The 24,049-nt window shown below is 40.4% G+C and overlaps 1 protein-coding gene across 1 annotated transcript in view; it reads right to left on the bottom strand.

Annotated features, from left to right (window-relative positions):
* Nucleotides 1-3,656: 3,656 nt before the first annotated feature.
* The window catches only part of LOC124541354 (modular serine protease-like), a 37,506-nt gene continuing 17,113 nt past the window's right edge, over nucleotides 3,657-24,049 (bottom strand). Inside the window, exons 4-14 of the mRNA XM_047119208.1 lie at nucleotides 23,527-23,649; nucleotides 22,787-22,921; nucleotides 21,754-21,934; nucleotides 20,280-20,395; nucleotides 19,636-19,841; nucleotides 17,969-18,181; nucleotides 16,208-16,369; nucleotides 15,133-15,257; nucleotides 14,088-14,264; nucleotides 12,530-12,692; nucleotides 3,657-7,671 (exon numbers count right to left, since the gene is read on the bottom strand). Coding sequence (XP_046975164.1) covers nucleotides 7,469-7,671; nucleotides 12,530-12,692; nucleotides 14,088-14,264; nucleotides 15,133-15,257; nucleotides 16,208-16,369; nucleotides 17,969-18,181; nucleotides 19,636-19,841; nucleotides 20,280-20,395; nucleotides 21,754-21,934; nucleotides 22,787-22,921; nucleotides 23,527-23,649 — 1,804 coding nt within the window. The 3' untranslated portion in view covers nucleotides 3,657-7,468. The remainder of the gene's footprint in view (nucleotides 7,672-12,529; nucleotides 12,693-14,087; nucleotides 14,265-15,132; nucleotides 15,258-16,207; nucleotides 16,370-17,968; nucleotides 18,182-19,635; nucleotides 19,842-20,279; nucleotides 20,396-21,753; nucleotides 21,935-22,786; nucleotides 22,922-23,526; nucleotides 23,650-24,049) is intronic.

The following is a 24,049-nucleotide window of genomic DNA, read 5'->3' as shown; positions in this document are numbered from 1 at the left end:
CGTTTTTGCGCGCTATTTAAATATGGAATTTTTAATATGATATTTTTTGGCAAATATGTACTAGAAATAAAAAAGACAACTTTTACTGGGTTCCTTAACTTCTACTAAATAATATAAAATTAATTTTAAAAACCAGTCAAATAGCCTATTTATCTGCGATTCACTGACTAATCGTTTCTCACGGAACGCGTGTAATATTCGTTCTCCTCAGATTAATTATACGAAATCGTTTCTAATAAATTACTCTCCCGTAAAAATGCCTAATATTATTCCTATAATGGCAAGACTGCGTACATGATGAATATAATGTTACCTCAGCTGTTATCCAGTCACAAATCCTACTGAGTAGGAATAGGCAGTCAGTTTCACGAAATACACCCATCGCTGTCGCGATATATCTATAATGCCGTTATCTCTCTGAACTCAATTGTGGTCTATGGGCAAAGGACGGGGCAAAAATGTATGCAACTTATCGATAGTGAGAGCATATAAATTATTAAGATATCAATAAATGGCAAATATATGGCGATGGGTATTTTATTTGAGCGTTTCGACGCGATTCTCAAGCCTTATAATCTCTCTCAGATTCTCATTCGCTACACTTATTGTACGGATTTATTTACGACACAACTAAACACTAAGGCTATCTTATGCGCACTATTTGAGCTCGCGTTGAGCATGAGAATAACTACTACTACTACTAACTAGAACTGTTATAGACTGTTAACACGTTCAATGCTGAGCGAGGTCTTATACGCCCCGTATGTGATTACGAAATCATAGACAACTCTGGCGTGCCGAGGCCGTAACAACTGTTTGATATGTTGTTGTAAAGTGATAAATATATTTACATCATGCCTATTGGAAACAGAATGTTATGGTGTACCTACTCCAATACGGGGTCTCTTCAACCACGTACGGCACGGAAGAAATAAAATTCGATCACATCACACCGATTTTTGGTTTCTTAAACGTTTCGAGTCTAATAAGATCCGTACTATTGTTATGATGGCTTTAATACGAGGTCTTAAACGCCCCGTACCGCAGGGCGACGTGTTAACGGGTGCGAGGTGCTCTCAACGATCGTAGCATTGTATTCTCATGCTTTATAAATTAAATTAATCCTTACAGTTAACTGTGATGCTCGTATGCGTTCGGTACTCTATAACAATAATAGACTAACTAAAATACTACGTAATAGACTACAGACTTTAACTTAATGTCGCTACGATGGCTTACTTAGATTTAACGTTACTCTTACACTAAAGTAGGGGGCACTAAAGGGAGGGGGGCACTTGCTGGTATTCACATATAGCATGACTGCTTTTTTATACGTATTTTTAATTTTTTTCTTTTTCAATATACGTTATTACGCATAATTTAGTGTTCCTACTGTGATGATTTTAATGGTGTTATTCTGATTTAGAGATGGTAACACTGTTTCGCCGTGGCTGGCTGGTAAAGAAAGCCGACTTTGATCGGCTGACCAATTGGATGACTGGACAGATTGACAGAAAAAAATAAAAGAAGGAAAAACAGAAGAGAGCGGTCGGTGGTCAGAATCGGGGTTTTGAACGGGGTTATCATGAAAATTAAGGGTGATTGATTGTACAACTTGGAATTATGCCGGTTGAACCTATTTTGTTAAATAAATGTATTTATATCTAATCGAGCTGAGTTTGGATTTATAAAACTACGTAAGATAAGTTCGGAAGACATCTGCGAGCACGCAGGAGTGCGCGTCATCCGGCTAGCAGTGGCGTAGCTATCGTAGGGCCAGGAGGTGCAGTGCACCAGGGCCCCGGAGTTCAGGGGGCCCTCTAAACTAAACCTTAAGCTTCTGTAGCTAGAAAATCACGACCCTGCGCACAAGATTTCTAATTTGGTATCTACAAAGGGTAATTATTAGTTAAAGAGGGATGGCAAAGAGGGGGTGAGGGCCCGATTCTTTTTCTATGCACCGGGGCCCCTTTTCACCTAGCTACGCCACATCCGGCTAGGCGGGCGCGAGGTGGCGGCGCAGGAAGCGCTCGTGCCGGCGCACGTGCGTGAAGCTGGTGAGCGCGTGCAGGTTGCAGCCGCCGGCCGCGCCGTGCGGGCTCGTGGACAGCACGCCGCGCAGGTAGTACCGCAGCACGCCGTGCTCGCGCGCGCCGAACACCAACCCGCTGCCGCTGTCGCCCTTGCAGAGCGCCGTGCCTGCGGGACGCGCTTGTAGACACACAGGGTTATTGGCGATCCGACGTATTCCCGTTGGGAGGTGATTGGGGTGACTATTCGCAATCATTTTAACCCCCATATGACTACCCACCATCCAAAAGTGATCCATTTTTGAGTTATCGCGTTTTTTAGATTTTTTCAAAAATTGGCAAAAATGCAACTTCAAAAATTTATTTAGAAAAAAATATCATTAACAATCTATTTTATTTCTTCTGATTTATAAAAACGATTAAACACTGGATATTTGTCAATATTTGATCAATCATTATCGGCCCAATTTCAAAATGGGAGACGGAAACCGATATTATTTAAATATTTTTTTTTATGTTTATCTTCAAAGATGCCTTAAAAACTAAAAAAATCATTATGAAACTTGATCTACAGATTATTTAAAAAAAATAACCAATTTCTTAGCCTTCCAAAAATGTATAAAAAGTAGGGATTTATTTCAAAGCAGCCGAAAGAAAGGACGCTGGTGGGAATTCTTATTCGAACATGAACGAATTTGTACTAAAGGTCGCTCTTTAAAATTTCCACAAAATTAATTTAAAATAATATCCAACGGAGTGGCGTACCCATGAAAACCGGTGTTTACACTATTTATTGTATGTTTAATCAATAGGCTAATGGACTGGATTTTAAAATCCATTTTATATTATTTAGTAGAGGTTAAGGAACCCGGTAAGAGTTGATATTTATATTTCTAGTATATATTTGCCGAAAAATATCATATTCAAAATTCCATATTTAAATAAGCGCTGTAATGGGGTCGGTGACGTCACTTGCTTATATTTTAATCTGTGGTATATATGTACAGTTATAGGCAATCAAGGTCAACAAGCAAGTGACTTCGTCATATTACTGATCTGATTGATCCCACTGAGTTTCTTTCGCCGGATCTTCTGAGGTGTTAAATTCCGAACCGATGGTAGATTTTTGACTATCAATAAGAAAGTGTAATCACTTTTATTTTGAATAAAGATTTTTGACTTTGACTTTGTAGGAAAATCATATGGGACAGTACCTGGTATCATTACTTCTTTTCTTACATATTAATTGTACAATAAGTACATTTAATGGTCTTACGACAACGCTGCATTATAATAAGTAATAATAATGCAGCGTTGCCGTAAGGCCGGCGTAGCCCTGCGCTCCTACCCTGTAGAATTAGCTGCAATTTTTATTCGTTACTAATTTGGGTGCATATTTAAAAAACCAACGTAGGTATTATAAATGCGAAAGTAGCTCTGTGGCTCTGACGGCCAAATCAGTGAAATTAATTCGTTGAAAAAACTGCGTTTAGTACACCTTTTACATTTTCAGCAACCAATCGTCCTGATATTTTGGATACACTTTGTCAGGGGTACATCAAGAAAGGTTTCTCACACCTGACAACCTCTCTTATCACTTATTAGTAAATGAAATAAAACACAAAATAGGTTTAAACGAATTATAATAAAGTTTGTCCTTTTTTGATTCTACTCTCTTGTTGCTTTTTTTTTGTAAATTTCAGTATAAAATTTCATTATAAAATTGTAAAAAATTAACAATAGTAAATGTCACAAAAGTAATTTCGTAAAAAGGTCTATCACAGAGAAATAAAACATATTGTCGACGAGAATAGGATCGAAGACGTTGATTTTTCATATCATTGTTACACAAATGATTCTATCATATTTTCAACTCTATTATCGACCTTTTAAGGAACATTTTACAAAAATTTCAATCAGCATGAATTACATTTTTAGTAATTTATACAGGTGTATGTAAATATTCATAACAGTTACATTCAATAATTGACTAAAACAATTCAAAATTATTATACAACCTCATTTGTACGTTTTTGGTAATTTTTGGTTTAAAATTAAAAAAAAAATAAATTAATTAATAAATAACATTACAAAAGAAATAGATATATTACAATTTGTCATACATCATGATTAATTAATAAACGCAAAGTAACTAATAGGTAACAAAATATACAGATATATCATCGCGGACTTATACCAATTTACACTGAAAAAAAATCGCTGTCAAATTTTGTCGGGAATTTTTTTGCACAATGTAAATTGAAATAAGTTTAACGAATTCGTTTTTCTATCACATTTACTAACAATCATCATCACACTCGTAATTAAAAGATTTTAATTCATAGAAATTGTTACTTTAAAATAAATAAAATAAAAAAAAAACTAAATGCAAATAAATGCCTTTCTATAGTAAAATTTGTTCTGAAATAGAGTCAGTATAACAAAAGTAGAATTAAAAAAGAATTACGATCTCACTTCTCGGCTGCAGAAAACGCTGCCCAGAGTAGAAAGCGTCCACTGCCGTACAATAAACGTGCAATAAGGAAATAATCTCAAAACGAAATAAATTCATATCACTACGATCTAACCTAACTAACCCTGTTGACTCGAACAGCGGGGGAGTTCGATAGAGTTAGGATTTACTTGGTGGTAGGGCTTTGTGCTAGCCCGTCGGGGTAGGTACTACGTACCACCCACTCATCAGTTATTCTACCGCCAAAAACAGTATTCAGTATTGTTGTGTTCCGGTTTGAAGGGTGAGTGAGCCAGTGTATTTTTTACTAAATTTTATTTCATTTGTCCTCGTAGTATGTTTTATTTAAATAAGTAAGAATTTAAAAAAAATGTTTATGTAATTAGTGTTGATATAAGCGACTTGGTGTAAATACTGTAATGCTTATATTTTTCACATAAAGGTTATTATTATTATTATTATTTACAGTATAAACGAACTCATAATGAAGACTCTGTCAGATTTGGCTAAGATTGCGGGGTTCTATAGCGATCCTGTAGCTGAGCTGTTAGCCACATTGAATATCTGAATGTATAAAGGTCTGCGTATCTTACGCCCCCCGCTGTCGACATACTCTCACTCGTCAACAATATCATTAATAGGCTATTTGACAATGTGAAAAATAAATTGTAAATTCTTGTAATCAGTGTATATTATGAGTTTAAAAATTGTTTACTACTAAGGAAAGTTGAAAATAATACTTAATTTATTCAAAAATCCATAAATAAAAATGCATTTTTTCAAACGTTCGTCACTTGACACAAAACGCTCCCGATTGGCCGGGCTTATGATGAAGTCACTTTCTTGTAAACTTTTCTTTTCTACATTATGTACCACAGATTAAAATACAGGAAAGTGACGTCACCAACCACATTGCAGCGCCATATTTTCCAAGTAGCGTATTTGCACGCTATTTAAATATGGAATTTTTAATATGAAATTTTTGGCATATATGTACCAGAAATAAAAAACACAACTTTTACTGGGTTCCTTAACTTCTACTAAATAATATAAAATTAATTTTAAAAACCAGTCAAATAGCCTATTTATCTGCGATTCATTTATAAAAACAAAGTATATCTGTATACTGATTCACTGACTGATCGTTTCTCACAGAACGCGTGTAATATTCGTTCTCCTCAGATTAATATACGAAATCGTTTATAATAAATTACTATCCTGTAAAAATGCCTAATTTTATTCCTATAATGGCAAGACTGCGTACATGATGAATATAATGTCACCTCAGCTGTTGTCCAGCCACAAATCCTACTGAGTAGGAATAGGCAGTCAGTTTCACGAAATACACCCATCGCTGCCGCGGAATATCTATAATGCCGTTATCTACTAGAACTCAATTGTGGTCTATGGGCAAAGTACGGGGCAAAAAAGTATGCAACTTATCGATATTGAGACCATATAAATTATCAAGATAGCAATAAATGGCAAATACATGGCGATGGGTATTTTATTTAAGCGATTTAACGCGATTCTCAAGCCTTATAATCTCTCTCAGATTCTCATTCGCTACACTTATTGTACGGATTTATTTACGACACAACTAAACACTAAGACTATCTTATGCGCACTATTTGAGCTCGCGTTGAGCATGAGAATAACTACTACTACTACTAACTAGAACTGTTATAGACTGTTAACACGTTCAATGCTGCGCGGGGTCTTATACGCCCCGTATGTGGTTACGAAATCATAGACAACTCTGGCGTACGGAGGCCGTAACGACTGTTTTATATATTGTTTATAGTGAATATATTTACATGATGCCTATTGGAAACAGAATGCTATGGTGCACCTACTTCAATACGGGGTCTCTTTGACCACGTACCGCACCGAAGATATAAAATTCGATCACATAACACACACCGATTTTTGGTTTCATAAACGTTTCGAGTCTAATAAGATCCGTACCGTTGTTATGATGGTTTTAATACGAGGTCTTAAACGCCCCGTACCGCAGGGTGACGTGTTAACGGATGCGAGGTGCTCTCAACGATCGTAGCATTGTATTCTCATGCTTTATAAATTAAATTAATCCTTATAGTTAACTGTGATGCTCGTATGCGTTCGGTACTCTATAACAATAATAAACTAACTAAAATACTACGTAATAGACTACAGACGTTAACTTAATGTCGCTACGATGGCTTACTTAGATTTAACGTTACTCTTACACTAAAGTAGGGGGCACTAAAGGGAGGGGGGCACTCACTGGTATTCACATATAGCATGACTGCTTTTTTATACGTATTTTTAAATTTTTTCTTTTTCAATATACGTTATTACGCATAATTTAGTGTTCCTACTGTGATGATTTTAATGGTGTTATTCTGATTTAGAGATGGTAACACTGTTTCGTCGTGGCTGGCTGGTAAAGAATGCCGACTTTGATCGGCTGACCAATTGGATGACTGGACAGATTGACAGAAAAAATAAAAGAAGGAAAAACAGAAGAGAGCGGTCGGTGGTCAGAATCGGGGTTTTGAACGGGGTTATCATGAAAATTAAGGGTGATTGATTGTACAACTTGGAATTATGCCGGTTGAACATATTTTGTTAAACAAATGTATTTATATCTAATCGAGCTGAGTTTGGATTTATAAAACTACGTAAGATAAGTTCGGAAGACGTCTGCGAGCACGCAGGAGTGCGCGTCATCCGGCTAGCAGTGGCGTAGCTATCGTAGGGCCTGGCGGTGCAGTGCACCAGGGCCCCGGAGTTCAGGGGGCCCTCTAAACTAAACCTTAAGCTTCTGTAGCTAGAAAATCACGACCCTGCGCACAAGATTTCTTATTTGGTATCTACAAAGGGTAATTATTAGTTAAAGAGGGATGGCAAAGAGGGGGTGAGGGCCCGATTCTTTTTCTGTGCACCGGGGCCCCTTTTCACCTAGCTACGCCACATCCGGCTAGGCGGGCGCGAGGTGGCGGCGCAGGAAGCGCTCGTGCCGGCGCACGTGCGTGAAGCTGGTGAGCGCGTGCAGGTTGCAGCCGCCGGCCGCGCCGTGCGGGCTCGTGGACAGCACGCCGCGCAGGTAGTACCGCAGCACGCCGTGCTCGCGCGCGCCGAACACCAACCCGCTGCCGCTGTCGCCCTTGCAGAGCGTCGTGCCTGCGGACACGCGCGTGCTTATCACTACACATCGGATCATATGCATTTGCATATTTATATAAGCATTATACAAATGAGAGTCGAGATGGCCCAGTGGTTAGAATGCGTGCATCTTCACCGATGATTGCGGGTTCAAACCCAGACAAGCACCGCTGATTCATGTGCTTAATTTGTCTGTATAATTCATCTCGTGCTCAGCGGTGAAGGAAAACATCGTGAGGAAACCTGCATGTGACAAATTTCATAGAAATTCTGCTACATGTGTATTCCACCAACCCGCATTGGAACAGCGTGGTGGAATATGTTCCAAACCTTCTCCTCTAAGGAAGAGGAGGCCTTTAGCCCAGCAGTGGGAATTTACAGGCTATTGTTGTTGTTGTTGTGTCTGTATACAAATATGCAAATGCATATATTATATATGCATATTTTGTTTTTATATAAATTTTTTGTATATATTTTTTATTCTTTATATGTGTGTGTGTCAATAAATGCTTTTTTTCTTTCTTTCATATGATACTATATTTGTAGCGTTATTGCATATTTGTGTACTTTTTCATTAACAGTGCTTATTTCCGTAGTTAGACATGTTAGGCGTGTAAAATAATAAGCCCCGATCTTGACTGGAAAAGGAAAATTGGCGCCTTTATCAACGGCACCGGACAAACTCTTCCTGAAGATGTACGTATGTATGTATTTAGGAATGGCGCCAATTTTCAAGGTTTGTCCGGTGACGTCGAAAGGTCATTTTGTGCATATTGGCATGGATATTTTGGCATTTTGATAGTGCATATAATCCGATATCTAGTTATGACATATTGGACAACAGCACGTATATTGCTCTAATCCCAATGTAAGTAGTTTAAGCACTCGTGTTGTGGAAAATCACAAGTAACGACGGCACCACAGACACCCAGACCAGAGACAACATAGAAAACTAAGGAACTTTTTCTACACCGACTCGATCTCGGGAGTGTCGTACCCATAAAAACCGGTGTACACAGTACTAGACCACGGAGGAGGAGGTGTACACTATTTATTATATGTTTAATCAATTCTGTAATAATAATAATTAGATTTTATTTAGAGGGTACGTTGAATTTTCTATTTACAATGTATCACGTAATTTGTAGTGAGACTAATATAAGTGATAGAAACTCCGTTACCCGACCAGCGAGGTGTTAACATTTAAGGTACGATATAATTTCCACAACGCGCAAACTTGTGTCTTATTGGAGTTAAAGTGGGCTAGGTTTCGTCGTCACCATTCCGAGACTTTGTCTAATGTAGTCTCGATATCAGACACAAGTTTGTTCCGGTTTTCTTCGACGTTTTCCCGAGAAATATTAGCGCGGTTTGCCCGATTGCAACAAATCATTGATATGAAGAAGAAAGAGAGTGGGTAATAGAACGCAGCCTTGTGGAACACCAGCATTGACGAATTTTAAGTCGGAGCATGCACCGTCGACAACGACCTTGATGCTCCGATCTGTCAAAATGCTGGTTATCCAATTGCATAATTTCCCAGGAAGCATAGAAAGGGAGATTCGAAAGAAGCGCTTTGTGTCACACGCGATCGAAAGCCTTCGCTATGTCCAAACTGGCTGCTAATTCCTTCCCCTTGCTCTCAACTGCCTCTGCCCATCTGTGAGTAAGGTAAACTAAAAGATCTCCGGATGAGCGACCCCGACGGAAACCGTACTGGCAGTCATTAATCAGCTGATTCTCCTCTAGATACGTAGGAGCAGCCACGTTAACAACTCCATTTCCTTGGAGAACAAGGAGGTTGGATATAGGCCTATAATTGGACGGATTTGAGGGGTTGCCTTTTTTTAGGGATAGGATGCACCAAAGCCGTCTTCCAGGAGTTCAGGACGCCTAATGTGTAGGATTGCCGGAAAAGACGCATTAAGACCAACTCGGGAGCACATGTCCGTAGCACGATTGGAGGGATGCCATCGGGTCCACTCGACTTATGAATATCCAAGGAAAGAAGTGCTTTTCTAACTGCACTTTGCCGGAATTTAACCTCCGGCATCGTGGTATCACGCCGCGGAATTGTTGGTGGAGACTTTCCTTGGTCATCCAGGGTCGAGTTCGACGCGAAGAGTCTAAAAGATCGGCCTTCTCTTTCGCGGTATGGGCCAATGACTGGTGCACCAGTCTCTCGCCATTCTGCCAATGAACTCCGTCTTCGCCCTAGCAATCACGTTTTTGAGGGACCTAGAGGCAGAGCCAGTGGCAGATTTACAAATTTGCTGATAGTAGGCTATTCAATTTTTGCTGCCCCTTGTGGTATCTATCTAGATATACATATGTTTAGTGCCATCATAATATAAAACCCACACCAGTAACGTTAACAAAGTAGTCTTATATCAACATTCGAGCGTTTCATTTCCCTCGTCCTCATGCCCTACTGACTTGATATTCAATACGTTAGTTTAATTCACAATCATATTGACTATTTTTTTTCGAAATTGCAGCTTTATGATTTGTGTTCTGTCGTCCTCATTACATCGACATTTTCCCGTTATTAGTATGATTATGAACTAGGTGATAATTCTATCAGTACCGGCTATGTAGTGCCAAGTATACGGATTACGGACGTACTGTAAGATAATAACAAATTTGGGCTAAATATGCCGCCCTAGGCTCCAGCCTATTTAGCCTATTGGTAAATCCGCCACTGGGCAGAGTATGGGTAAGATGCAAAAAAAGACAGCATCCCATCCCAATCTGCTGACTTGTAGTGCCATACTCGGCGGCACCCAACGAAGCGAGGCCGTGAGTACCGCACAACCGGCACTGTACTCCGGACGAGACAGTGGTCCGACGAGCCCAGAGGGGGATCGACGGTAACCTGATAGCCATCCGGATGTGAAGTCAGCAGAAGGTCCAACAGGGAAGGTGTATGATCCTCCACGTCCGGTATTAGCGTTGGTGAGGTGACCACTTGTGTCAAATCATAAGCCAAAGCGAAGTCGAGAACAGATCTGCCCGCATGATCAGTGGTGCGTGATGCATGCCACTCTGTATGGTGGGCATTGAAATCGCCCAGAATAACGATATCTGCGGATGGAATCTGCTGCAGCACGGAATCTGTCGCCATTTGGACGTGCTCAACCAGTCGGTCGGTTTCGGAATTGCCGCTATGGGACCTATAAAGGCACACATAGATTCGCGGATGGTCGTCGCAGTCTATACGCAGACAGATAATCGATAGGTCCTACCCTTCAAGGCTGCCGAGGCGTCGAGAACAGATATCATCTTTGCCGTAAACGCATACCCCAGCTCGTGGTACAAAGGAATCTTCCAATTTGTACCCAGGGTATGAAAGAAAAGTCGTATCGGCAGAAGATATCTGGGTCTTGGTTAAAATGAGCGAGGCCTACTTTGCCGTTTCCAGATGGTAGTGAACGGCGTTGAGGTTGGAGTTGAGTCCCCTTATGTTGCAGAAGTCCACAGCGAGGGTGGTAGGGGTTGCCTTATGATGCCTGCTCCACTTGCCCCGAACAGTGGCGAGCGCAAAATTGCCCCAAGAATTCGAAGGGCAGCCTAGGCATCCCTGCTCAGGTTGTGTAAGTCCTGAGCGTGGATGCCCAGAGGAAACTCCACCGCTGTCGCTGATGGTACCCTCCTGGGTTAATTTAGCCATATTCTGCATAACCATCAAGTTTTGGAGGGGAGAATGATCGGGCCTCCGGAACTCTCACTAACCGGACGAAACGCGGTAAGTTAAATTATTAAGATATAAAGTTAGTATTCAGATACTTAGTTTGGATGTAACTATTGAGTAATATAATATAACGATTTCTAAAGATGCTATAATGTTTAAATAAATATGAATTGTTATTCATGTAATCTCTATTTGTCTTATGACCTAAGTAAAGGCCATTTGACAATGCGAAAAATAAATTGTGAATTATTGTAATCAGTGTATATTATGAGTTTAAAAATGGTTATTTACTAAAGAAAGTTAAAAATAAGACATTATTTATTAAAAAATCCATAAATAAAAATGCAATTTTGCAAACGTTTCTGACGTGACACAAAACGCTCCCGATTGGCCGGGCTTATGATGAAGTCACTTGCTTGTTAACCTTGTTTGCCTACTATATGTGCCACAGATTAACATACAGCAAATTGACGTCACCGACCCCATTGCCGATATTGTCCAAGTAGCATTTATACGCGCTATTTAAATATGAAATTTTTAATACGATATTTTTCGGCAAATATGTACTAGAAAAAAACCAACTTTTATTGGGTTTCTTAACCTCTACTAAATAATATGAAACGGTCTTTAAAAACCAGTCAAACAGCCTATTATGAAGTAATAAGTATCTAACAAGTGCGTAGACAGTAAGGCGGTTTTCACTTTAACGTCCGAAAATCCACAACAGCGCGATTTTTAAGACACTTTCTACCTCACACAACCACTCTGTGGAACCAGCTTACGATTTTTCCTTCAAGAAAAGAGCGTACTCTTTCCTTAGACGACCTCTGTGGTCGAGTGGCGTGTACACTGATCTTCACGGATACGCCACTCCGAGGTCCCGGGTTCGATTCCCGGCCGAGTCGATTTACATTATCATTAGTTTCCGATGTTGTCTTGGGTCTGGGTCTGGTACCGTCGCTACTTCTGATTTTCCATAACACAAGTGCTTTACCTACTCACATTGGGATCAGAGCAATGTATGTGATGTTGTCTCATATTTATTGATTTATTTAAAGACCCAGTAAGCGCCCCCGGTGTTGCAATGACCATGGATGGTAGTCACTTTCCATCAGGTGAGCCTCCAGCTCGTTTGACCGCTATGTATAGCACAAAATGTAACGGTAGTAAGGGCCTCGCTCTCACCGTTGCCGAAGCCGGCGCAGATCTTGTCGCTGATGATGAAGGCAGCGTACTCGGGCGGAGTGCGGCGCCTGCACTCCTCCCAGTCCACGTACGGCATGTCGACCACCTTCAGCTCCGAGGACTCGGTCCCCTGGCGGCTCTGAGTGAGACCCCAACCGGCGGCCTGTAAATAAATAAGTAAAAATCGATTCGAACCGGTGGTATGATAAAAAAGCGTGGAGTTAATACCTGTTGACTTCCAGGCAGGATATATTAATTTAAATAATTGTATTAACTAACATGACTGTATTTTTTAAATGTTGAAAAAGAGTAACTACTGAGTTTCTTGCCGGTTCTTCTCGGTAGAATCGACTTTCCGAACCGGTGGTAGCTTCACTTAATTGTTAAATGACGATTCAAAAGTGCTTGTGAAAGCCTACTTGAGTAAATTCTATTTTGATTTTGATCCGAGGTAGGTTTTTGTATATAATACATAGACATCTCAAATATAATAGATATACATTATATATAGTAAGTAAAGTTTTCTATTACAGTCTGCTATGATGACCTAGTAAAAAAAAAGTAACAGCCTGTAAATTTCCCACCGCTGTGCTAAAGCCTCCTCCTCCATTAAGGAGAGGGTTTGGAACATGTTCCACCACGCTGTTCCAATGTGGATTGGTGGAATGCACATGTGACAGAAGACACAGGTTCGGTCTCGCGATGTTTTCCTACACCGCCGAGCACGAGATAATTATCAACACAAATTAAACATATATGGTGGTGCATAGTCAACCTTTACACCCTGGAGGCGGTTATTAGTAATTAGCTTGATTTTTTTAATTTAATTAAAACAATAAAAGCAAAATACATACATACACATATAGTATCCATACAATAAATATATATATAGGAGATTCATTTAACATACATCAATACAACTGGCTGGAAAGAAAAACAGAAAAAAAAACAAAGCGCGCGAAATCGTATCAAGCCGTAATTATTCTTTCTTTTTGGGCGCGAACAGTAAGGTCAATATTGGCGCGACTTGTAATGTGTTAAAAGTGTTATTTGTGAATAAATTGTTTAAAGTAATTTATATTCTCGTCTTTTTCTTCATTCTATTTCACTTCTGTATGTTAAATATATATTATCTATATTAAAAATATATAAATAATGATAATAGTGCAAATAGAAATCATACGTTCTAGGGCCTTCTGGCAATATGCGCTCATGTAGTTTGCAAGTAAATTAAAATTTAGAATTATATTTTTACCAATAGATATAACTAGCTGTTCCTGCGACCTTGCACGCGTTTGAATTTAACAAAAAAAAATCAATTAGCCTAAGTTACTCCCTATTATATCAGTTATCTGTCAGTGAAAGTCCCATCAAAATCGGTGCAGCCGTTCCAGAGATTATCCGGAACAAAAAGACATATAAAAATTCTTAAAAAAAAATCGTTATGTGTACCGTGTATACATACATACATATGCATTGAGTTAAAAAGGGCTATATTAATATTACAAACAGACACTCAAATTTTTTTTACATGTATGAATAGATTAAACAAACTCACCCTGCCCAACTTTCCGTGCTGTAATTGGAAATCATCGAATTCCTGTGAGAAATCCAGGCAAACAGGCCGGATGTAGGTGCGGTACACGACCCTGTCCGTGAGCTTGATCACTGCCAGGTCGTCTTGATACAGCAGCTCGGCTCCGCTGTAGCGCTCCGGGACGAAAATCGCCGACACCTGTAAAAAAAAAAATTAAATATCACATCCGAGGCTACTAAACTGACCGTCAGGGCGTCACGGCGAAAGCGATCCCATGATGCTCGCTGAAGTTTTTTAGTCTGTATTCCGGAGTACCGGGGACAACTTTTATTTATTTTATTGTACAACACATGGAAAAAAAGGGGAAATACAAAACAAAAATTAAGTACATGGTGCGTAAAGGCGGTCTTATCGCTTATAGCGATCTCTCACAGACAACCTTTTGTTAGCGTATTTATATTAATATGATCATATTTTATTGTTTTAATGTTTTAAAGTATTATCAGCATAAATAATTCGATTTAAATAGTCGTTACAATTTGCGTTGATTGTCAACATCCATTTTGACTAAACTAAATTGGTTTTTTAAATGGATCGAAACCGGATGTTGCTAGTCGGAGGAGGGGCGTGTAAACATTAAATACTAGGAGTAAGCCTAGAAATGGTCATTCTTACTTTAATCGTCGAATTGGAAGTATCGAGCAAAATAATCAATCTTGTATCCGTTTTGATTGTGAACCACTTCAGGAGAGATAAAGTATTGATTGATTGAGATTTTTTGTATTATACCAACACTTTGGTGATAGGACCTCAACGAAAACAGGTAAGTGAAGAAAAATATACAGAAAAATGAGGAAAAGTACAATATAATAATATTTATACTAACGTATAGTTATAAACTACACATAACTACATCGCAATAATACATACATAGAAATACAATATATATACATAAATATTAACTACATATTATAACATACTTGCATAGATTATTTAGATAGGAAACCAAGCTGGGTTTACATATAAAACGTTTTCAAATGAAGAAAGCGGGATTAGCTGTACTTACTTCGGACATTTGCTGATATGGCTTGTCCCGCGGATCATCCCAGTCCCTGTAGAGCTTGCCCAGCGCCACGGCGAACAGCTCGAGCGACACGATGCCGTAACCGTCCACCCAGACGCAGTGCGCAGCTGTGCAAGGATAGGGGGGGGGGGGGGTTATTGTGCAATAGTGCAGGTGCATATCTATATATATATATATATAGATAAGTGAGTTGAGATGGCCCAGTGGTTAGAACGCGTGCATCTTAACCGATGATTGCAGGTTCAAACCCTGGCAAGCACCACTGTTTCGTGTGCTTAATTTGTCTTTATAATTCATCTCGTGCTCAGCGGTGAAGGAAAACATCGTGACGAAACCTGAATGTGACAAATTTCATAGAAATACTGCCACATGTGAATTCCACCAACTCGCATTGGAACGGCGATAGGATATGTTCCAAACCTTTTCCTGGAATGGAGAGAAAGCTTTAGCCCAGCTAGAGAGAAGAAATTTACAGGCTATTATTGTTGTTGGTACTATTAATACCTGTTGACTTCCAAGCAGGATACATTAATTGAAATAATTGTATTTAATTAACATGACGTTGTATTTTTTAAATGTTAAAAAAGAGTAACTACTGAGTTTCTTGCCGGTTCTTCTCGGTAGAATATACTTTCCGAACCGGTGGTAGCTTCACTTAATTGTAAAATGACGATTCAAAAGTGCTTATAAAAGCCTACTTGAATAAAGTTTATTTTGATTTGATTTGATTGATACAACTTATATGTATCATCGGCAAAATTCGTAAAACCGATTATCCCAAATAAGTACGCTATCCCAAATTATCAATATTCATGTCTCATGCGAATATGATCTTTACACAAACGTAATAACTTGTAATATCAAGACCTAATATATTCGTCAATTTGACGCGTCGCTTTACACTCGCTGTCTCGGGTTAAACTGACGCGGGAATCTATAGCGACGAATAGCGTCAAATGGCGCGATAGGGGGCTGTTTCTATTGGTTGTGTGAATCGGCAATCGGTTTTACGAATTTAGCCGATGGTACATCTGAGTCGCGTCGTCCACTGGCTCACCGCAGACGACGGTCCACTCGTTGACGAGCGAGCCGCCGCAGATCTGGTGCAGCGCGGCGCCGGCGCGGCGGTAGAGGCCGGCGTGCCAGGGGAACTCCCCGCGCGCCGCCACGCTGCCGCCCGCCACCAGCGCCTCCGCGCGCGGAGTGGGCGTGCCGCACTCTGCCGACAAACATTAATTGAAATAATTGTATTTAATTAACATGACGTTGTATTTTTTAAATGTAAAAAAGAGTAACTACTGAGTTTCTCGCCGGTTCTTCTCGGTAGAATCTACTTTCCGAACCGGTGGTAGCTTCACTTAATTGTAAAATGACGATTCAAAAGTGCTTATAAAAGCCTACTTGAATAAAGTTTATTTTGATTTTGAAACACTCTATTGCACTCGCCCTTCCGAACACTTATCGTCATTCAAGTATATTGAGCTTGAGCATGGATGTGAATGGATATAGATATGACGACCTCCATGGTCGAGTGTGTACACCGGTTTTCATGGGTATGCCACTCTGAGGTCCCGGGTTCGATTCCCGGCCGAGTCGATGTAGATAACCATTAGTTTTCTATGTTGTCTTGGGTCTGGGTGTTTGTGGTATCGTTACTTCTGATTTTCCACAACACAAGTGCTTCAGCTACTTACATTGGGATCGGAGTAATGTATGTGATGTTGTGTCATATTTATTTATTTATTATTACAGAGGTAGAGGATGACCAAGGAAACGATGGATGGACTGTGTGAAAGACGATATGGTTAGAGAGAATGTTACTTGTGAGATGACGTCTGACAGAGAAGCATGGAAGGAGACATGCTGCGCCGACCCCAAATAAAATTGGGAAAAGGGCAGGAGATGATGATTCAAGTATATTAAGCGAAGCCACCGTCGCTTCGAAGTACATATTCTCCCGGGAGGAACCGGTGAAAAAATCAGTAGTTACTCTTTTTCAACATTTAAAAAGCACAGTCACACAGGCTAGTTACATAGAATTATGTATGTATGTGACACATCCTGCCTGGAAGGCCACAATTACTACTTTCACGCATTAGTGCCTAATGTTTATTGTCTGGAGACGAGATGGCCCAGTGGTTAGAACGCGTGAATCTTAACCGAGGATTGCGGGTTCAAACCCAGGCACCGCTGATTCATGTGCTTAATTCGTCTTTATAATTCATCTCGTACTCAGCGGTGAAGGAAAACATCGTGAGGAAACCAGCATGTAACAAATTTCATAGATTCTGCCACATGTGTATTCCACCAACCCGCATTGGAACAGCGTGGTGGAATATGTTCCAAACCTTCTCCTTTAAGGGAGAGGAGGCCTTTAACCCAGAGTGGGAATTTACAGGCTGTTGTTGTTTACTGTCTGATAATTTACTATCCACTCAGCTAGACCCCCCCCATATTCCGTCACTCTCATAATGCGATGGAACCGCAAAGCGTTCAATTGCAGGAGCACCTGCATTAGACTCCTTGTTACTGAGACTGGGGGTTTGAACCCCAGACCGGGGCAGTTCACCTCAGTTGCTGGTCAAGCTATGTCACATCCGGTTTGAGTCGGCGTCCTCTGTGTCAATGGGCTAGCTCTCACCGGGCTGGCATTCACCTCAGTTGCTGGTCAAGCTATGTCACATCCAGATCGAGTTGGCGTGTAGGTCTGTGTCAATGGGCTAGCTCTCACCGGGCTGGCATTCACCTCAGTTGCTGGTCAAGGTATGTCACATCCGGATTGAGTCGGCGTCCTCTGTGTCAATGGGTTGGCTCTCACCGGGCTGGCATGTGGGCTCGTAGCTCCAGCGGCCGTCGACGCAGAACATGTAGGGCAGCGGCGTGGGGCTGTAGTAGTTGGGGCGGCGGCACTCGGGCTGCACGACGGCGCCGTGGGCCTCCAGCGCGTCGCAGGCGCGCGAGCCGTCCGCGCCCTCGTCGCGCAACAGGCAGCGGTACTCCACGCTGTCCGACGCAGGCAGCGAGCACGCACCTGTGCACGACACCATTAGTTACTTCATTTGTAAAAGATACATCCGTGACACTGTGCAAAAGTGGAAACTTCGTTGTCTTGGCTATTTTTTATATGTGAAAACTATTATGATGTGTATATGCTGTTTGTTTCCCAATAAATAAATAAATACATCAAAAAGTCAAAGTCAAAAGTCAAAAACCTTTATTCAAAATAGAAGTGTCTACACATTCTTATTGACCGTCGATAATCTACCACCGGTTCGGAATATAACACGTCAGACCTGAGAAGAACCGGCGAAAGAAACTCGGCGGGATTTTTTTATTTATTTTTTTATAATATCAATTTTGCAGTAATAAACACACACACACACACACCTACACATACATGCACACACACATGCACACACACACACACACACATGCACACACAGAGACACAAAATAATTTTATATTGTATTACTTAACTTTAACCCTATGAGCATGTTATGTTTGACCTTATTCTTTGTTTGTTTCTTTTGTTTTTTTTTATATTTTACTTATGTTAAATGTCCGATGAGTTAGCACTGATTTCTAAAATACAGTTTAATCTAGTTTAGAAATCAGGGATCCAAAAGTGTACAATCATTGTAGTAAGATATAAATGAATAAATAAATAAATAAATAAACATTATCGGTAAATAAGGCTTAACATTCGTTACAAGATTATGTAGATGATATAACGCGTTGAGCTGATATTTGTTGACTTTTAAACACATATTCTATACAATAGGCTATTTGACAATGCGAAAAATAAATTGTGATTTATTCTAATCAGTGTATTTTATGAGTTTAAAAATTTTATTTATTAACGAAAGTTGAAAATAATACTTAATTTATTCAAAAATTCATAAATAAAAATGCATTTTTTCAAAAGTTTGTCACGTGACACAAAACGCTCCTGATTGGCCGGGCCTATGATGAAGTCACTTGCTCGTTAACATTGCTTGCTTGATTTAAAACATAAGGAAACTACAGCAGTAAGCGACTGTGTTTTTTACTATGTAATGAAATTATAATTCCTTATAAATTTAAAGTAACTACTGACTTTCTAGCCGGTTCTTCTCGGTAGAATCTACATTCGATACAAGATTTTGTAGATGATAAAATAGCGCGGAATTAATACCTGTTGACTTCCAAGCAGGATATATTAATTTAAATAATTGTATTAACTAACATGACTGTATTTTTTTAAATGTTGAAAAAGAGTAACTACTGAGTTTCTTGGCGGTTCTTCTCGGTAGAATCGACTTTCCGAACCGGTGGTAGCTTCACTTAATTGTTAAATGTCGATTCAAAAGTGCTTGCAAAAGCCTACTTGAATAAAGTATATTTTGATTTGATTTGATTCCCAATAAGTGGTAGCTTCACATAAAACAGTCGTTAAATGACCCAAGTTTGCTCACAAAAGCCTACTTGAATAAAGTAGGTACTCACGGACACAGGACGGTAGTCTGTACGGCGACCACAATCCCGAAAAGCAGATGATGACCGGCTCGCCGACCACCTTGTACCCGGGCATGCAAGTGATGTTCAAATATACGGTCGGTATGACGTCACCGGGCCTGTACCCAGCCGAGGCGCCGTTCTTCAGGAAAAGACCATTCTTCGGATGTGATGGCAGGATGCACATGTTCGGGACACTGGAAATTAAAAAAAAAATTATTAATTCCAATAAATTCATTTATCAAGTTTGGTATGTATACATGTGTTTGGTATATTTGGCGTGCTTAAACGATGATTGCGAGTTCAAACCCAGGCAAGCACCGCTGATTCATGTGCTTAATTTGTCTTTATAATTCATCTCGTGCTCGGCGGTGAAGGAAAACATCGTGAGGAAACCTGCATGTGTCAAATTTGACACCGCCGAGCACGAGATGAATTATAAACACAAACTAAGCACATATATATAGTGGTGCTTGCCTGGGTTTGAACCCGCAATCATCGGTTAAGATGCACGCGTTCTAACCACTGAGCCGTCTCAGCATATACATATATACTAAGATATAGATAGTAAAGTACACAGCCTTGCTATAGCTATATATACATATATATTTATATATATTCTTGATTAGTCCTACCCCACTGTAGTTGTACTCGGCGTGGTCGTCGTAGTGGTGGTAGTGGTCGTCGTCCGTGGTACTTTCCTCTTGCAGAGTATATCCGATTCGTCAGAACCATCAGCGCACTCGTCAATCTGAAAATTCCATTAATTTTAAATTAAGGTTAATAATGCCTTTTTAATTTAATTATTCCTTGTTTGTTGGTAAGGTAGCCTTATTTTAGGGAAGCTACGAGAAAGCATGTGCGTGTGCGTGTGTAAGTGAATATATTAGGTCATACGATATTACAAGTTATTACGTTTGTGTAAAGATCATATTCGCATAAGCAATAAATATTGATAATTTGGGATAGCGTACTCAATTCGGATGTGATCGGTTTTACGAATTTTGCCGATGCTACATCTGAGTCGTGTCGTACTAGCTCGCATGGACACGTGACTTCGTTCTGAGCCGAGGTGCGTTCTCATAGGGGACACCCTCAGGACGAACTTTAAATCCGAATTTACTTGGTGGTAGGGCTTTGTGCAAGCCCATCTGGGTAGGTACCACCCACTCACCAGTTATTCTCATGCCAAACAACAGTACTCAGTATTGTTGTGTTCCGGTTTGAAGGGTGAGTGAGCCAGTGTAACTACAGGCACAAGGGACATAACATCTTAGTTCCCAAGGCTGGTGGCACATTGACGATGTAAGGAATAGATAATATTTCTTACAGCGTCATTGTCTATGGGTGATGGTGACCACTTACCATCAGGTGGCCCATATGCTCGTGCGCCAACCTATACCATAAAAAAAGAGCTCAACCTCGGGCTGAGGAGCTCAGTACTCGCCCGAAAGTCCGTTGAAATCAAAAATCAAAATCAAAGTAAACTTTATTCAAGTAGGCTTTTATAAGCACTCTTGAATCGTCATTTTACAATCAAGTGAAGCTACCACCGGTTCGGAATGTATATTCTACCGAGAAGAATCGGCAAGAAACTCAGTAGTTACTCTTTTTTAACATTCAAAAAATACAAAGTCATGTTAATTAAATACAATTATTTAAATTAATGTATCCTGCTTGGAAGTCAACAGGTATTAACTCCACGCTTTTTTATCATACCACCGGTTCGAATCGATTTTTACTTATTTATTTACAGGCCGCCGGTTGGGGTCTCACTCAGAGCCGCCAGGGGACCGAGTCCTCGGAGCTGAAGGTGGTCGACATGCCGTACGTGGACTGGGAGGAGTGCAGGCGCCGCACTCCGCCCGAGTACGCTGCCTTCATCATCAGCGACAAGATCTGCGCCGGCTTCGGCAACGGTGAGAGCGAGGCGTTTACTACCGTTACATTTTTTGCTATACATAGCGGTCAAACGAGCTGGAGGCTCACCTGATGGAAAGTGACTACCATCCATGGTCATTGCAACACCGGGGGCGCTTACTGGGTCTTTAAATTGGCTCGGTGAGAGCGAGGTGACGCTGTAAAGGTAGGAAAATAAAAGTGACTCACGTCATTGCAGTCGGCGCCCTCGTCGACGCAGGCGCCGTACGCGCACTGGAACAGGTGCGAGGCGCAGACGTTGCCGGCGCACGCCAGCAGCGTCTCGTCGGAGCCGTCAGCGCAGTCTCGGATGCCGTCGCAGCGCCGATCGCCCTCTATCAGCCTGCTGTCGTTGCACCTGAACTGCCCCCTGGGAGAGCATTGCACATTAACTGACATTGCACATACGCTGGGAGCGCGATGTCAGCGCCAACTAGCGCTTGCAAATACAATGGCCTCCGAAATGTCAAATGCCCGGCTGTCATTACGACGAGTTATTTACAAACGAACAATTTTAATTAAATATTGTAATTTACATTTATTCCAATAAATATTCTAAATCCATATAAGGAAGTCTTTTTTTATTTTTCGTCTAAAATGGCACAATCAAGTAGATTTATACAACAATAACAAATACATATAAATATAAATATTGAACAACTATATATAATAGTTCTCGTCAAGTCCGCGGGGTATAGCTGGATGCAGGCCGCTACTCATCGGTCAGGGTGGACATCACTAAGAGAGGCCTATGTCCAACAGTGGGCGTCTTACGGTTGACATGATGATGATGATTAGACAACATCTCATACATTACTCTGATCCCAATGTAAGCAGCTAAAGCACTTGTGTTGTGGAAAATCAGAAGTAACGATAACACAAACACCCAGACCCAAGACAATAGAAAACTCATCTCAAATCATAGGACACTAATTACTGTAAATTACACATTTACAACAGCATTGTAAATCTTTTTATTTAAAAAGAGCAACTATGCGAGTTTCTTGCCGTTTCTTCTCGCTACAAGCTTTCCGAAACGGTGGTAGTATTTGATTGTTGACGATTCAAAAACGCTTCTTTGTGAAGTTTACTTGAATAAATTGATTTGATTTAAACTAATGAACTTTATCAACATCGACTCGGCCGGGAATTGAACCCGGGACCTCGGAGAAATGAAAGCCGGTGTACATTCCAGGGACCAGTATAAAAAGATATATCTTACCCGATTTCAAACGTATAGTTGTTACATTTCGGCTGTAGCTCGTCAGAGTTGTCGGCGCAATCGGCAATGCCGTTACAAGGCGCCGTGCCGTCGACGCATGCGCCGTACGTACAGCGGAAGAGGTAGTCAGGACATCTGAAATATATATACTGTATGAATACTAACATACATATAGATATACATTCGTTAACAAATTTCTATGGCCATCATCAGATTTCAACCCAGTCCAGTGGTTTGGGCTGTGCGTTGATATATATCTATATATTGTATATGGAATAAACAAGCAACATCTGCGTCAAGTCACACAATTTCCCTTAAAAAAAAGGGCGAGAGTTTCGCGGCTGACAGATAGAAAATGGCGCTGTATTTTTTATGTATACATAAAAAAAGTAAAATGAAATTAAAACAAAACCTAGTTTTCTTTTTATGGTATAAGTTGACGGACGAGCATATGGGCCACCTGATGGTAAGTGGTCACCATCACCCATAGACAATGACGCTGTAAGAAATATTAACTATTCCTTACATCGCCAATGCGCCACCCACTTTGGGAACTAAGATGTTATGTCCCTTGTGCTTGTAGTTACACCGGAACACAACAATACTGAGTACAGTTATTTGGCGGTAGAATATCTGATGACGGGGTGGTAGCTACCCAGACGGGCTTGCACAAAGCCCTACCACCAAGTAAATATATAGATGGATATAGATTAAATATAATATAACTTGTGGTAACGTACTGTGTCTGACGGCAGAGGTAGTGAGTTTCATCGGAACCGTCGGGGCAGTCGACGGTACCATCGCACTTCCTGTCCGCCGTGATGCAGGTACCATCTCTGCACTCGAACTCGTTCGGCCAGTAGCTGCAACAATTAATTACACCCATAATTACATACATAGTATAAAACAAAGTCGCTCACCGCTGTCTGCCCCTATGTATGCTTAGATCTTTAACATTACGTAACGGTTTTTTTTAATAGATGGTTTTTACATTAGCTGAAGCACTTGGGTTATGGAAATCAGAAGTAACGACGGTACCACAAACACTCAGACCCAAGACAACATAGAAAACTAATGGTAATCTACATCGACTCGGCCGGGAAACGAACCCGGGACCTCAGAGTGGCGTGCCCATGAAAACCTGTGTACACACCACTCGACCACGGAGGTCGTCGATCTTAATTTAAAACTCACAAATGATATCTAGTACTAAAGAGGAAGCTATTTAAAAATAAAATAGACAATTCAAAGTGGGAACAGTCA

The sequence above is a fragment of the Vanessa cardui genome, chromosome 28 (genome assembly GCF_905220365.1).
Source record: "Vanessa cardui chromosome 28, ilVanCard2.1, whole genome shotgun sequence".
NCBI classification, from domain to species: Eukaryota; Metazoa; Arthropoda; class Insecta; order Lepidoptera; family Nymphalidae; genus Vanessa; species Vanessa cardui.
This window is presented reverse-complemented; position numbering and strand designations above follow the sequence as displayed.